Source organism: Bos grunniens, chromosome 9, assembly GCF_055505025.1.
Source record: "Bos grunniens cultivar Pamir isolate PY7600 chromosome 9, Bosgru_T2T1.0, whole genome shotgun sequence".
NCBI classification, from domain to species: Eukaryota; Metazoa; Chordata; class Mammalia; order Artiodactyla; family Bovidae; genus Bos; species Bos grunniens.
The window spans coordinates 24408366-24423515 of record NC_141173.1 but is presented as its reverse complement, the minus strand read 5'-3'; the positions used below and the strand labels follow the sequence as shown (position 1 = coordinate 24423515).

General features: G+C 37.9%; 1 protein-coding gene across 36 annotated transcripts in view; it reads left to right on the top strand.

The window, feature by feature from the left end:
* SNAP91 (synaptosome associated protein 91) overlaps nt 1-15150 on the top strand; it is a 169339-nt gene that overhangs the window by 112053 nt on the left and 42136 nt on the right. For 6 of the 36 annotated variants that reach the window (XM_086316981.1, XM_086316978.1, XM_086316975.1 and 3 more), the window contains exons 14-20: nt 5972-5986; nt 6133-6300; nt 12409-12516; nt 13429-13689; nt 13939-14016; nt 14176-14247; nt 14690-14773. The exons of 3 other annotated variants lie outside the window; for them this stretch is intronic. In XM_086316981.1, coding sequence (XP_086173107.1) covers nt 5972-5986; nt 6133-6300; nt 12409-12516; nt 13429-13689; nt 13939-14016; nt 14176-14247; nt 14690-14773 — 786 coding nt within the window. The remainder of the gene's footprint in view (nt 1-5971; nt 5987-6132; nt 6301-12408; nt 12517-13428; nt 13690-13938; nt 14017-14175; nt 14248-14689; nt 14774-15150) is intronic. 27 more of the 36 variants (XM_086316979.1, XM_086316974.1, XM_086316983.1 and 24 more) reach the window with 18 other exon arrangements.

The window sequence follows — 15150 nt, the reverse complement described above, 5'->3', positions numbered from 1 at the left end:
GCAGTGGGAGGTCTGAAAACTTAAATCACATGGTTCTTAGCTCTTCTGCTAAATCACATCACAGCTTAAGATAGCCATTGATAAGGGCAGGGGTAGGGAAAGCCCCACCAATGCCAGGAAAAGAGAGAAACCAAGTCCCTCTGCCTTCTGATGAACCATGTTGGTTTCTAATTTACATTTTTAGGATGTGTGACTGTAGAGTAACAATTGCGTTGGGCCAGGTCCATTTGGTTTGAGCAATTATTTGAAAGATGTTCTCCTTCTCAGGATTTGGGACCTGGACACCTAACAGCAAAAAATACCCTAGACTCAAGTCAGCATAGGTCCTTTTTTCCAGCTCTTTATTAGATGTGCATTCAGAAATTTAAAAACTATTTCTAAAGTCAAGAACTCCATGTGGTATAATATTCTAATGTTGCTATGAAATACGTAAGATTTGTTTAGGAAGAGCCTTGATTATCTTAGTGGACCTGTAGAGTGCTTTACCTGACATTTATTGGGTTTGCAAATTGCATAGTTAAATGAATGTGATTATGTTTTTCTTCCAGTTTTCAGGTATAATTGATATACATCACTTTAAGGTGTATTGTGTAATGATTTGACTTGCATACATCAAGAAATGATTACCACAATAAATTTAGTGAACATCCATCTTTTCATATAGATACATAATTAAAGAAGTAGAATAAAGGTTTTTTTGCTTGTAATGAGAACTATTAGCATATACTGTCTTCACAACTTTCATATGTAACATACAGTGGCACTGATTATGTTTATCTTGTTGTATATTATATCCATAGTACTTATTTATCTTATAACTGGAAGTTGGTATATTTTGACTGTGTTCATCAAACTCCCCTTCACTCTTCCCCTGCCTCTGGTAACCACAAATCTGATCTCTGTTTCTCTGTGTTCATTTGTTTTGAAGCATATTTGACCTAAAACACTGTTAGTTCCCATTATACAATATAGTGATTCAGTATTTCTATACATTTCAAAGAAGTCAGCACCTTAAGTCTTGTTATAATCCATCCCCATACAAAGATTTTATGTGTTAATAACTATATTCCGCACAATACATTTCATCCCCATGACTCATTTATTTTGCAACTGAAAGTTTGTTCCTCTCAATCCCTCTCACCTATTTCTCTCCTACCCTAGAACCCTTCCTCTCTGGCAACCACCTGTTTATTCTCCATATCTGTGCTCTGTTTCTATTTTGTTACGTTTGTTCATTTGGCTTGTTTTTTAGATTCTACTAAATAGAATAGAATAGAATTATACTATTCTATATAATCGTATAGTATTGGTCTTTCTCTGACTTTTTTCACTTACGTAACAAACCCCTAGGACTATTCACGTTGTCACCGATGACAAAAATTCACTCTTTCTTATGACTAATATTCCATTATAGGCAGATAGCTAGACACAAACACACACACACACACACACGCACATCTTTATTCATCTAGTGATTGGCAGTTACGTTGCTTCCATATCTTAGCTCTGCTGCAATGAACACGGGGATGCATGCGTCTTTTCTAATTAGTGTTTTCATTTTCTTTGGATAAATAACCTGGAGGAGTGGAATTGCTGGGTCACATGGTAACCTGTTTTTAATTTTTTGAAGAATCTCTATACTGTTCTTCGTAGTGGCTGCACCAGTTTACCTTCCCTAACAGTGCATGAGGATTCCCTTTTCATCACATTCTCACCAACACTTGTTATTTGTTGTCTTTTTGATAATAGACAGTCTTGCAGGTGTGAGGCAATATCTCATTGTGGTTTTGATTTTAATTTCCCTGACAATTAGTGATGTGGAGCATCTTTTCATGTGTCTGATAGCTGTCTGTATGTCTTCTTTGAAAAAAAATGTCTACTCAAGTCCTCTCTTTTATAATCAAGGTGTTTGCTTTTTTTGTGGTTGAACTGTATGAGTTATTCATGTATTTTGGTTATTAACCCCTAATTGGATTTCTCATTTTCCAATGTCTTCTCCTGTTCAGTAGGTAGCCTTTTCATTTTGTTGATAATTTCCTTTACTGTGCAAAAGCTTTCTGGTTTGACATAGTCCCATTTGTTTTTGTTTCCCTTGTCTGAGGAAACATACTCCCCAAAATATTATTAAGGCCAATATCAAAGAGTATACTGCCTGTATTTTCTTCAAGAAGTTTTATGGTTTCAGGTCTTACATTTAAGTCTTTAATACATTTTGAATTTATTATTATACATAATGTGGGAAAGTCTAGTTTGATTCTTTTACATGTAGCAGTTCAGTTTTCCTAACACCATTTTTTGAAGAGGCCGTCTTTTTCACCCTTTACTGTTACCTCCTTTGTTGTAAATTAATTGCCATGTAAGTGTGGATTCACTCTTTGGTAGTTCACTCTTAGTGTATAGAAACTCAACAGATTTCTGTATATTAATTCTGTATCCTGCAACTTGACTGAACTGATACGATTTTAGTAGTTTTATTTTGGTGGCATCTTTAGGATTTTCTGTGTATGGTATCATGTCTTCTGCAAAGAGTGACAGTTTTAGTACTTCCTTTCCAATTTGGATTCCTTTCATTTCTTTCCTGATTGTTTTTGTATGATTGTTGTGGCTAGGAATTCCAATATTAAACTGAAGAAATGTGGCAAGAATGGTAATCTTTTCCTATTCCTGATCTTAGAGGAAAAGCTTTCAGATTTTCACTGTTGAGTATTGTGTTAGCTGTGGGTTTGTCATATGTAGCCTTTATTACATTAAGGTATATTCCCTCTATGTCCCTTTTGTTGAGAGGTTTTATCATAAATAATGTTGAAATCTGTCACAAGTTTTTTTCACATCCATTGAGATGATCATATGATTTTTATTCTTCAATTTGTAACTATTTGTAACTATTCCTGGGGTAAATCCCACCTGATCATGATCACTAATGTATTGCTGGATTTTGTTTGCTAATATCTTCTTGAGGATTTTTGCATTTGCGTTCATCAGTGATATTGGCCTGCAGTTTTCTTTTTTGTGGTATCTTTGTCTGATTTTGGATCAGGGTGATGCTGGCCTTGTAGAATGAGTTGGGAAGTGTCCCTTCTTCTGCAGGTTTTTGAAATAGTTTCAGAAGGATAGGTGTTAACTCTTCGATAAATATTTGGTAGAATTCACCTGTGAACCCATATATCTGGTCCTGGACTTCTGTTTGTTGGGAGTTTTTCTAATTACTCACTACTGGTAACTGATCTGTTTTGTATTTTTTATTTTTTCTTGATTCAGTATTGGGAAATTATCCATTTATTCTAGATTGTTCATTTTTTGCTGTTTAATTGTGTGTAGGAATCTCTTATGGTCCTTTGTGGTGTTGGTTATAACTTCTCCTTTTTCATTTCTGATTTTATTGATTTGGAGCCTCTCTTTTTTTTCCGTGATGAATCTGGCTAAAGGTTTATTTATTTTTTCAAAGAGACAGCTCTCAGTTTCATTGATCTTTTGTATTGTTTTTGAATCTCTATTTCATTTATTTCTGCTCTGATCTTTATGATTTCTTTCCTTATTCTAACTTTTGTTTGATCTCCTTTTTATAGTTCTTTTATGTGTAAGGTTATGTTGTATTTTAGATTTTTCTCATTTCCTGAGATAGGCTTGTGTTGCTATAAAGCTTCCTCTTAGAATTGTTTTTTCTGCTTGCCATAGATTTTGAGTCACTGTATTTAATTTTCACTTATCTCTGGGTATTTTTTATTTCTTCAGTGATCCTTTATTTAGTAATGTGTTGTTCAGCCTCCATGGATTTGTGTTTTTTGAAGTTTTTTCATGTAGTTGATTTCTAGTCTCAACATTGTGTTTGGAAAAGGTCCTTGATATGATTTTAGTCTTCTTAAATTTACTGAGACTTCTTTTGTTGCCTAGCATATGATCTATCCTAGAGATTGTTCCATGTGCTCTTGAAAAGAATGTGTTTTCTACTACTTTTGGATGTAATGTTTATATATGTGTGTGCATAAACATTTAAATTTATATAAAATAAAAAAATATGTATAAAGTCTATCTGATCTAATAATGTAGTTTAAGGCCTGCTGCTGCTGCTGCTAAGTCGCTTCAGTCGTGTCCAACTCTGTGCGACCCCGTAGATGGCAGCCCACCAGGCTTCCCCGTCCCTGGGATTCTCCAGGCAAGAACACTGGAGTGGGTTGCCATTTCCTTCTCCAGTGCATGAAAGTGAAAAGTGAAAGTGAAGTTGCTCAGTCGTGTCCGACTCTTAGCGACCCCATGGACTGCAGCCTAACAGGCTCATGCATCCATGGGATTTTCCAGGCAAGTGTACTGGAGTGGGGTGCCATTGCCTTCTCCGAGTTTAAGGCCAGTGTCTCTATATTGATTTTCTGTTTTGATCATCTATCCATTGATGTAAGTCCCCTATGCCTTTTGTGTTACTGTCAGTTACTCCTCTTATGTCTGTTTAGATTTACTTTATTTAGGTGCTCCTACATTGGTTGCATGGGGCTGCCCAGGTGGTGCATTGGTAAAGAATCTGCCTGCCAATGTAGGAGACGCAGGAGACTCGGATTTGATCCCTGCATCAGGAAGATGCTCTGGAGTAGGAAATGGCAACCTACTCCAATATTCTTACCTGAAAAATGCCATGGACAAGAAAGCCTAGAGGGCTATAATCCATGGGCTCGCAAAGAGTTGGACATGACTGAATGACTGAGCACACACACACATACACATACATGTTGGATACATATATGTTTACAATTGTCATATTTTCTTCATTAATCAATCCCTTGATTAGTATGTAATATTTTTCTTTGTCTCTTATAACAGTGTTTATTTTCAAGTGTGTTTTGTCTCACAGAAGCATTGCTACCCTGGCTTATCATTTCTATTTACATAGAATACATTTTTCCATCCCCTCACTTTCAGTCTGTGTATCTTTATGTCTAAAGTAATTATTATTAATGTCAAATTTATGTTTCTCAGCCTTTTAAATGTCTTCTGGAACTTTTGGTTTACTGAGTTCTCATATCGTTTTTAAAGCTCTGAAAAAAATAGCTTCCAAATGAGTTTTGATAAAGTTTCATGTTTAAAATAAATTTCCAGTAACATTCATGAATTCAAATGTGATGCCTGAGATGTATCACGTGACTGATACTAGAGGAATGCATTGGACACTCTAAATGTTTAACTTAAAGTCATAGTATAGTTAAAAACAATCCCTCTTAGGCTTATTATTTAGGATGCCATCTGTAATCCCACTGTTGATCACTAAGAAAGTATGAACCTCTCAATGGAATGCTGACCTCAGAAGGGCTGAAAAGTTTTGATACTACAGAATCTCTCACATTCATCTTGAAAATAATTTTCAATGTTGTCACATAATGTTTATAATTGTAAAAGTCATATATTAAACTGAAAAACATCTGGTAATGTGAAACTTATGAAGAAGAAAATAGGTTTGAGTTTCTTTTCTCTAACCCTTAAACTTTCATTCAAGTTAATATGTTGCATAGTCAAACTATAGCCATTTTAAAGCTTCTATTCATGCTCTGGTATTCTACACTGAAGTGACACATCAAATAAAGAGGATCAACAAAGTTCAGTTAACTATGGTTTCTTCAGAATTGACAATTATAGTATAATGAAATCAACCAAAGCAAATGAAATGGTAACTCTGATAAGAAATCAATTGAGTTCATCAAAACCATTTAGACCTAACTTAAGGTAAGTCTCACGACCTCCCTTGCTCTCAGTTTTCCCATTATGAAACTGGAAATTTGATCTAGAGGATCCCTAACGTCACTTCCAGCTCTAAAGTTCCATGATAATAATAGGTAACATTTATTTTTTAATTACAAATGGTCCAGAAAGGTACATAAAGCTAAAATGTCTTCAGTTAGTGCCTCACCCTGCTTGGACATTGGTGTGGTTGAAAGTTTCAGCTTTATCTCTTATTTCTTCATATGCTCACCCCCATGGACATCAATAGACCTTTTGGGAGAGGGTGAGTAAAGCTTTATCTGTAAACCTCTGTTTTGAGAGACTTCCGTATCTTAATAATTGTCCTCACTTTGGTCATTTGGAGCCTGGTATATCTTTTGTGCTTTCCTTTTCTTCTCTTCCATTTGTTCTGTGTCTGGTGCGACGTAGATTCTCTGGCTGCACTTTCCTCTGTTCCCTCCGAAGCGCAGATCTCAGATCCGTTTGCACCAGAACCTACTCCTCCTGCTACATCTGCTGAAACTTCAGCTGCTGCAGCCTCTGCCTCAACTACCACAACTGTCACTGCTGTCACTGCTGACGTCGATCTCTTTGGAGGTTAGTCAGTCACATCCCTCTTCTTTCATTTTCCTTCCAGGATTACTAAAATTACCGTAGTATGAAGATGTTTAAAATATTGTACATGATAGAACAGTATGACACAACTTTTTAAGTACTTTTTAAATGTTTATTCATATATATCTTTGCTCAGTTTGTCAACTTCATTTAGTTTTAGTGGTTTTAGAAGACAGGTTGCAATGCTTTGGACCTGTTTTATTTTCTGTTTTTTTGCAAAGTTAGGATTTAAGTCACTACTAGGACTCTTGTCCCATATATGGGATCCAGCCCTGAAGTATCTATAAGGGTGGTCTCAGATCCTTCTATCCTCCCATATTTAGGATTGGGTTTTTGGAATTTCTTTTTAGATTTGAACTAGCTAGAAGGAAAAAAATATTTGGGGAATATGAGAGGAGAAATTCTGGTCTAAGTTATTTTTTAAGTTTTAAGACAAAAAGTCCTCTAGAAGTTCAGATCTAGAGGTCTCTGAAAAGAGTTTAAGGACATCCATTTTTGCAACCTTAGGCTTGTTCTTTGCAAGCAAAGATTTGGATTGTCTTTGGCTTCAGAACTTTGAGAAATCACTGGAGTCAGTACTTGCAATGCTGATTGAAAACAGGTTTATATCAGACTTTGAAATGATAGTCTGAAAATATTTTTTTCCATGTAAATGTAAGTTCTGACAGAGTTGATTTACAGCTGTAAGCCTGAGTCAAATATCCTAGGCTCTGCCAGTATAACATGCCTGGACGCAATGAACCATCTGAAGCCACTTTATTTACATCTTCCCATCTTGAGTGGTGCTTATGTCCAAACCTGGAGAAGTGCTCATTTTAGATGTGTACATTGAATAGTGTTATAATCATCATAGTTTTGTTTCTTCATTTCAACATAACATCTTGCCCAGGGCATTTTAAGAACATGGTAAAGAAATCAGAGGATGCAAAAAAAAAAAAAAGAAGTCAGAGGATGCAAACAATGTGGTGGGGGCAAGAGAGTTTCTGCAAGTTCTAGTAGAGTTCATAAATTCCCCTGGGAACATACACTTACACACCATCACGTAACACTGCTACGTGCCGCATTCTCTGAAGCTCACCAACAGTGTCTAAGACAAAGAGTCCTCAGCTTGACACTGCATTGTTGCCTCTGTTTCATGTGAGGCAATTTGCTGCTGCCTTGCTGCACTGCCATGCTATTACAGAAAAAAATCTGCTTTTATTAAAGTAGAAGGGATTTTCAGACTCTTAAATAATTTATTATAAAGAATTATTTGCCAGAGAAAGTTAGTTTTTCATTATGCCTCTATAACTTTTGAGACCAGAAATTAGAGTTTTAGTTTACATTTATAAAATCAACTTCTTCATCCCCTCCTTCTTCCCCCATGATTGGTCTTGAGTATGGATGGTTTCTCATAGGCTTATGTTAACAGGAAAATTCAAGAAAAAAATATGAGCAGGATGGTAACGATTTTGTATGTAAACATTTCTGTTCCTTTAGCTATTTAGATTTTTGGTTTTCAGTCCATTTGAAGGAGCTTAATTGCCTGTAAGAAATCAATCAACTCCATCTTGCTTCTCTCATGGTCCTCTAAAGCCTAAGATATTTCTTGGAAATATTCTTTGTGCCATTATGCTGTTAGTGTTGATCATTACTGCTTTGATGACATCCATCAAGCAGAAGAATCTGTATGTTTGGAAATATTTTTATGATGTCATTCTTTCTCCCTGCAATGTAAGTTTAAAAGGTCAGTACTGTAGCAAATCATATTACTTAATGCCAAAGAATGGATGCTCTTCTCTAATTTCACCAATATCCTTTCTAGTCATCTGGCTGGAGGCTGAGGAGATGAGTATATCTGCAAATCTCATTACAATTATTTTTACTAATCTTTCTAATTCTGTAAACTGTCTCCTGGCCACTGGTAGCTGTAAAATCTCTAACCTTTATGTTCATAAATGTATGTGTTTCACCGTATGTTTTATGTTAGTACTTTTCAATGATATTCCCTGGTTTCTTTCATGTTCTTTATGGATTTATAAGAAATCATCTAGAGGTAGGACTTTAAATTAAAATTCAAACTAAAATCTCTCCGATCATGTTGTGTGGCCATTTAAAATAAATGTATCTTTAAAATGGGCAAGTGGTAGAACTTTTGATTAATAAGAGCATCAGTTATTTCACATATATGACTGTAAAATACGCCCCTATGAGGTTTTATGTAACATGGCTAGCAGGATTAAATAGACTTTAGAAATAGGATTAATGCATTTTTAAATGGCTAATTTTTAAATTTTCAGGAATATGAAATATTAAACATTAAAATTTTCTGTGCATTTTAGTCTTATATTTTCATTACAGATTTAAAAAATAGGGACTGTTATTTTAAAATACTCAGATTGATACCTACATAATGTTTTAGTTATTTCAGTGTAATTCATTAAAAGCATTTTTAAAGAAACATTATATTTGCTAAATGCTTTATTTTTTAAAAGGAACTTTAAGAAAAATAAAATCTCTGGTCAGGCAGAATAGGACTGCAAGGCAGTGTTGTGCTTTAAAAAATAAAATAGATAATAAGAGAAAACACAAAATTTTTTAAAACATTCTGTTTTTCATTGATGTAACAATAGCATATTAGTGTTTTTTTTTAAAAAACAACATAGTGTTTTTCTAAGCAGTGCAATGCTAAATTTATGCTAATTCCTCTTGCATTTGCCAGGATACCCTTTCGGTCAGCTGTGTTAATTTGTGAGCATCCTGCATGAAGATGGTAGGCTTCGAGCACAGAACCAAGTGGCTGGAAAACCAAAGAACTTGCTTCCCAAGCCTGACTTCATTTGTACAGGCTGCTTAACAAACTAATTAACCTTCCTTAAAATCAGTACTTAAGTATAAGCCCTTACAACTAGACTTAATGGAAGAACTTTATAATCTGAGACCTGGGAAAGAAAATGAAATGCTGGTGACTTTTGGGCTCAAGATGTTCAGAATGATTGAGACCTTAGAGCCATGTAGGTGATTTAAAGATGGCTTATGTGGCTGGAGAAGACAAGGAGGGATAGTTCACCCTGGGGAGGACAAGAGCAGTAAGAAATTTTCACATAGGAAGTCAGACACATGATAAAAATTTAGGGGGAAAATTCTTCCTATGTTGCCAGAAGGAAGAGAAGGCTAGTCTGCACAATGTCTGAGACACTGGTTTTCTGGGTAAGACTGGACCAAGTCCATGACTGTAGAAAAGCAGAAAAACATTTCCTAGAAATAGCAGGGGTTGGTAATTGGCAGAATGTAGACATGAACTGTGAGTGGGTAACAACGGAGAGAGAACTAGATTGGAGGTGGTTTTAGCTTTCAATGCTGGAAGGATAATACTGCCATCGATTATGAAAGAAAGCTGGATAGCTAAGAAGTTTTATTGTTTTTTAGAAAACAACATCATAATTGCTTTATTGTCTCTCACAGTCTTACAGTCTTGGGGGTCTACTGAGCTCAGCTGGACAGTTCTCTCTCAGGGTTCCTTGCATGGCTATATTCATACAGTGGCTGTGGGGTTGGGATCATCCAGACTCATTCATTCACATCTCCGTCTCCTATGCTGGGAGGACTTAAAAGCTGGAGCAGCTGGGGGTCCTTTGTTTAAGAGCAGTTTTGACAGTAGTAGATGAGTTAAGTTTATGTTTAGTTTCAGAGAAGCATTAAAAGGAGATGTCTTGCTGACAGGGGAAAACTAAAAAACCACCTTTCCTGAAAATATAGCTACAAATATGGGTTTCATCTGCTTACACAGAAGTGATCATTAAAGAGGCACACCCGTGAATACTTGTTTGAACTCAGCACTGATGTAGAAAGAAGGAAAGTGAAGTCGCTCAGTCATGTCCAACTCTTTGTGATCCTGTGGGCTGTAGCCTACCAGGCTCCTCTGTCCATGGGATTTTCCAGGCAAGAATACTGGAGTGGGTTGCCGTTTCCTTCTCCAGGGGATCTTCCTGACCCAGGGATCGAACCCGGGTCTCTCCTGCATTGTAGGCAGACACTTTACCGTCTGAGCCACGAGGGAAGCCAATAGCACTGATGTAACTGGTACTTAATTCAGTCCTACAAGGAGGGAACAATATAGTAGAAAGTGGCACAGTTCATCACAGTAGAGTGGTTAACCACACAAACTTCAGTCAGACAGCTTACAGCCAAATCCTGAATCCACCATTTGCCAAACCTTGGGCAAGTCCTCAGAGTTTACAAGTTTCCATTCTCTTATCTACAAAGTGGAGATGATAGAACTTACATCCCAAGAGAGTTGTAGAAATTAAATGTAATAATGCCAGTGAAATATTTACCTAGTGACTGGCACACAAATAGTGACTGCTATTACTGTTTCTATTGCTTCCAATCACACTACCCTCAGTTCCAGATTTTATAAGACTAGAAAGAAAACAGACCTGACTCACGGCAAAATATTTCCAACAGTCCATGGGATTGCAGAGTCGGGCATGACTTAGTGACTGAACAATAACAAACCTTCTCTTAGACTGTTGGCCCCAGTTCGTAGTGCTTTCATGTTGCCCTGTCTTCTGTGATAACATGGCATCTGGGGAGGCTGTCTGTCCTATCCCCGACTGTTTTTTGCCTATGCCATTACTATTATTCACCATCTCCCTTGACTGACCTTTACCAGAACGTGTTCCCTCAGTGTAGCTGTGAGAAGCAATCAAATCAAATCAAGCTGTAACATATGATTGTCCTATTGTCTATTCCAGCGATATCGGTGTTTTTGTAAAGAACCTTTTAACCCACGTGGGTCTCTAATGTTTAATGTTTGTTAATGCTGGGTTTCAGGATGTTACCATAGTGTGTCTCATACTCAGATCCATTTGAAACACTCTGGGTTAAACTGAGAAACAAGTGTCCTGACTGTAGGATTTCCTACCACTTAGACCAGGTAAATCTCTGAGAAAGGGGAAATACTGGGTAGCATTTTGTTTGACAAATTCTTTTTAATGGCTGGAGGAGCAGTGTTCCAGGGAACGCTGGTAAGTACTGCAGAAGGCAGCAGTTTAGGATATAAGTCTAGCAGGTAAGTGGCAGGTACTTTTTGGTCCCCACTTTCCAGGAATTTCTTCTAGGCAGGTCGTATTTATGATAACTTCATTCCTTTTGTACTTTGGAATGAAAGGGTTTCTTTGAAAACTCCAGGTAAAACTAATTTTACCATAATTAACATGGTGTGTTGACAGAAACACATTTGGGATCCTTTGCACACATCAGCCATTTATAAATTGGGCATTTATAAATGGAGGCTGCTTGTATGTTAATGGATCTACTGTATATTATTATAATTTACTATATACAGTTACATACTTGTAGTTTCAAAACATGAAACTATATCTTTAGTTCATTGAAAACAGGTAATTTTCAACATAACTAGAGCAATGCAGTATTTGAAAATAGCCATAAATTTAAGTCAAAATAAAGGCATTATGGCATCATCTCCTAATTTTTTTTCTGTAGTTCTTTAAAGCAAATCCTTGGTTGTGTCTGAAATGTTTCTCAGGGATAATGAAAGTTTAACTTATGAATATTTATATATGTCATGTTAACAGTGCAATTTTGCCTAGACTATAAAAGAAAATTGAATTTAGATGGTTTATGTCATTGTATATTTAATTTTATTGGCATTAAAGAGGACATCCATGCTTGCTAGAAACCATGAGTCAGAGACATCATAGTAACACAGTATATAAATAATGAAAGCTCAATGTCTCAAACTGCCTAAGAAAGTAATTTTTGTGTTTTAATTTTCGCATCCATTACTTTCTAGTGATGCATAAAACATGCTTCTTAGAGCCCTTATACAATGAGAATCCTGTCACCCTTTGGATCCTCACAGGTCTCAGCAGGCCCCACACTGCACCACTTTGCATGTAGCCAACATGAAGGGGCGCCAGGAGTCACTGTTCTGTGACTGCCAATAGTGCATGGGCTGTAAAAATGCATTTTAAGAATTCATGTTGTATAAGGGAGCCTTCTTTGCAATTTAACTTGGTTCTTTTACTATATTTTTCTTCTCTTTTTATCCCTTTCATTTCTTTTGTTTTAAAACCTGCACCCAAGATGCCTTTGCAGCTTCTCCCGGGGAGGCCCCTACAGCATCCGAAGGGGCCACCGCGCCGGCCCCCCCAACCCCCGTAGCAGCGGCACTTGATGCTTGTTCAGGAAACGGTGGGTTTCCAATCCTGAGCCCGTCTGTTGTCGTTTTGTCCTGATGTGAAACCCCCGTAGCTAGACATGGCCCTCTGTGTTTCTAATTTTACTTTCTTCTGAGCATAAAATATCACTCCTCCTAACAGAATGAAGAATGCTGACACTTAAAACATTAAGAAAACGAAGGGCATACTTATCAAAATTGACAATTTCTCAAGATTGACAATTTTTGTCACTGCAAGTATGCTGCCTTAATGTTTTTGTTCCCCTCTAATGCTACTGATGGACTTCCCTGTTGGCTTAGTGGTGAAGAATCTGCCTGAAATGCAGGAGACGTGGGTTCGATTCCTGGGTTGAGAAGATCCCTTGGAGAAGGAAATGGCAACCCACTCTAGTATTCTTGCCTGGGAAACCCCATGGAAAGAGGAGCCTGATGGGCTATAATCCATGGAGTTGTAAAAGAGTCCGACACGACTTAGCAACTCAACAACAACCATAAATGCTATCAGTGTATCGTACTCTTTTTGTAACACTGAATTCCAATATATAGGCATGTTTTCATGAATCTTCCAAGCTACCAAGTTGACCAGATTAAGTGAGCATTTAAAAAATAACAGTCTCCAATCCTAGACCGTAGTCTAATCTGACAAATACTTGTTAAGTGTTTCAATTTCTGAATTCGTGGTACCTGCTAGATTTTCTTTTCTCTTTAGAAGAACATGCTAATCACTGACCCCCCACTAGTAGGATCCTAGCTCAAAGCAAGCAGCCTAATGCCTAGCCAGCCGCTAATGTGTAGCCAGCAGCCTAAAGCCTAGCTAGCGTGTGAATATCCGTGCCAGGTGTCTTGGTCCCCATAGTTATAACGCTGCTCTCTTGCCTGTTTCCTTACTGATGCTGTGTGTGTGTCTCCACTTTCCTTTCCCCAAGACCCCTTTGCCCCGTCTGAAGGTAGTGCAGAGGCTGCGCCCGAGCTGGACCTCTTTGCAATGAAGCCACCTGAGACCAGTGTTCCTGTAGTTACCCCTACAGCTAGCACAGCCCCTCCGGTTCCCGCCACTGCTCCTTCTCCTGCTCCCGCCGTCGCAGCTGCCACTGCTGCCACTACCGCTGCCACCACCGCCGCCGCCGCCACTGCCACCACCTCCGCCACCACCACCTCCGCTCCTCCTGCTCTAGATATCTTTGGTGGTAATTTTTTTGTTGTCATTGTCGATGTCATTGAACTCTTGCCACCCGGTGGATTGTATTCCGGTCCTTGCGGTGTCCTGCATACGCAACTCTAGACTGCATGATGTCTGTGTCATGAAATGGTTCTCCAGCAACCATTTGCAGCTCGTTTCAGAACTCTTCCAAAAATGCTCACCCGCAACTGGAAAGTGAGGCGGTTTCTGGCGGGTCCGTCCCGTTGAGTAAAGGCATGTGTGTTCTTGGTCTTAGATTTGTTTGAGTCTGCTCCTGAAGTTGCTCCCGCGCCTAAGCCAGAGGCTGCTCCTAGCATAGACCTGTTTGGGACAGGTAAAGCCAAAACTCCCTTTCTTTACGTGAGTTTGCCTCGATGTTTTCATGAAAAAGCCCTTTGTCTACCCCTGTGATAATGCACTTGTTAGATTTCTGACTTTGATTTCAGCTCTCTACTCACTTATGCTTGGTTTTGGTTTGTTTCACTTTGGGAAGATGCTTTCTCCTCTCCACCACAAGGGGCCTCTCCTGTGCCTGAGAGCTCTCTCAGTGCTGACCTCCTATCCGGTGAGTGTTTCTGCCAAGGTCAAGCCTTCCTAGATGTTTTAGTGGTGGGGGTGGAGGGTATGTGTGGAGAGACAGATGCAAAAATATGAGGGTTGTCTTGAGTTCTTTTACGCTCAAAATTCACTTTAAAAAAAAAAAATCTCATTTTTGGTCCATCCACAATTGCTGACCCCCTATATTTCAAATCTGCTACCAACTGGAAAGAGAAAAACTCTTTTTCATACTACATCCTGTGACCTCAGGGAGTAAAGTTTTATTTTCTTCTGTGAAATATGTATTTTTAAAACTGTTGGCTTTTACTCAACTTTTAAGCCTGTCTAACTTAAGAGGTTAGCTCTTCCTGCTATTCAACATGAAATCTCTGGGAGCTATTTGTCAAGGCTCAGGGTTTCGTTTTCCTTTGGGTGACATGCCCTTTGTCCTGTTCTGTGCTTTGCTCCAGTGGATACGTTTGTAGCACCATCTCCTGCAACCACTGCCTCGCCAGCAAAAGTGGATTCTTCAGGGGTGATAGACCTTTTTGGGGGTGCGTATCTCTCCACCTTCAACACTCACAAAATCCTCCCCCCCCCCCAGAATAGTTTTGAGATCTTGTAGTTCATTATTTTTTTTCTTTTGACTATGTGAAATTATTTTCATCTTTTAAATGTGAACTTACATTTTTAAGATCTTTCCATTTCTTTGTCATCATCATCTTCATCCTCATTGGCTCATCCTATTTTTTAGTGCATGCCCTAACAAAACCAGATGATTTTTCATTTGCAGTCTTGTGTTTTTAACTTTTCATTCATCCTCATGTAGAATCAACTGATTGGAATTTCCTGCTACTGCTCTTCCTTGGTGATCCTGATCTGTCAGCTAAATCAACGTTTCCAAGTTCTTTAAAGCAATATAAACATAGAT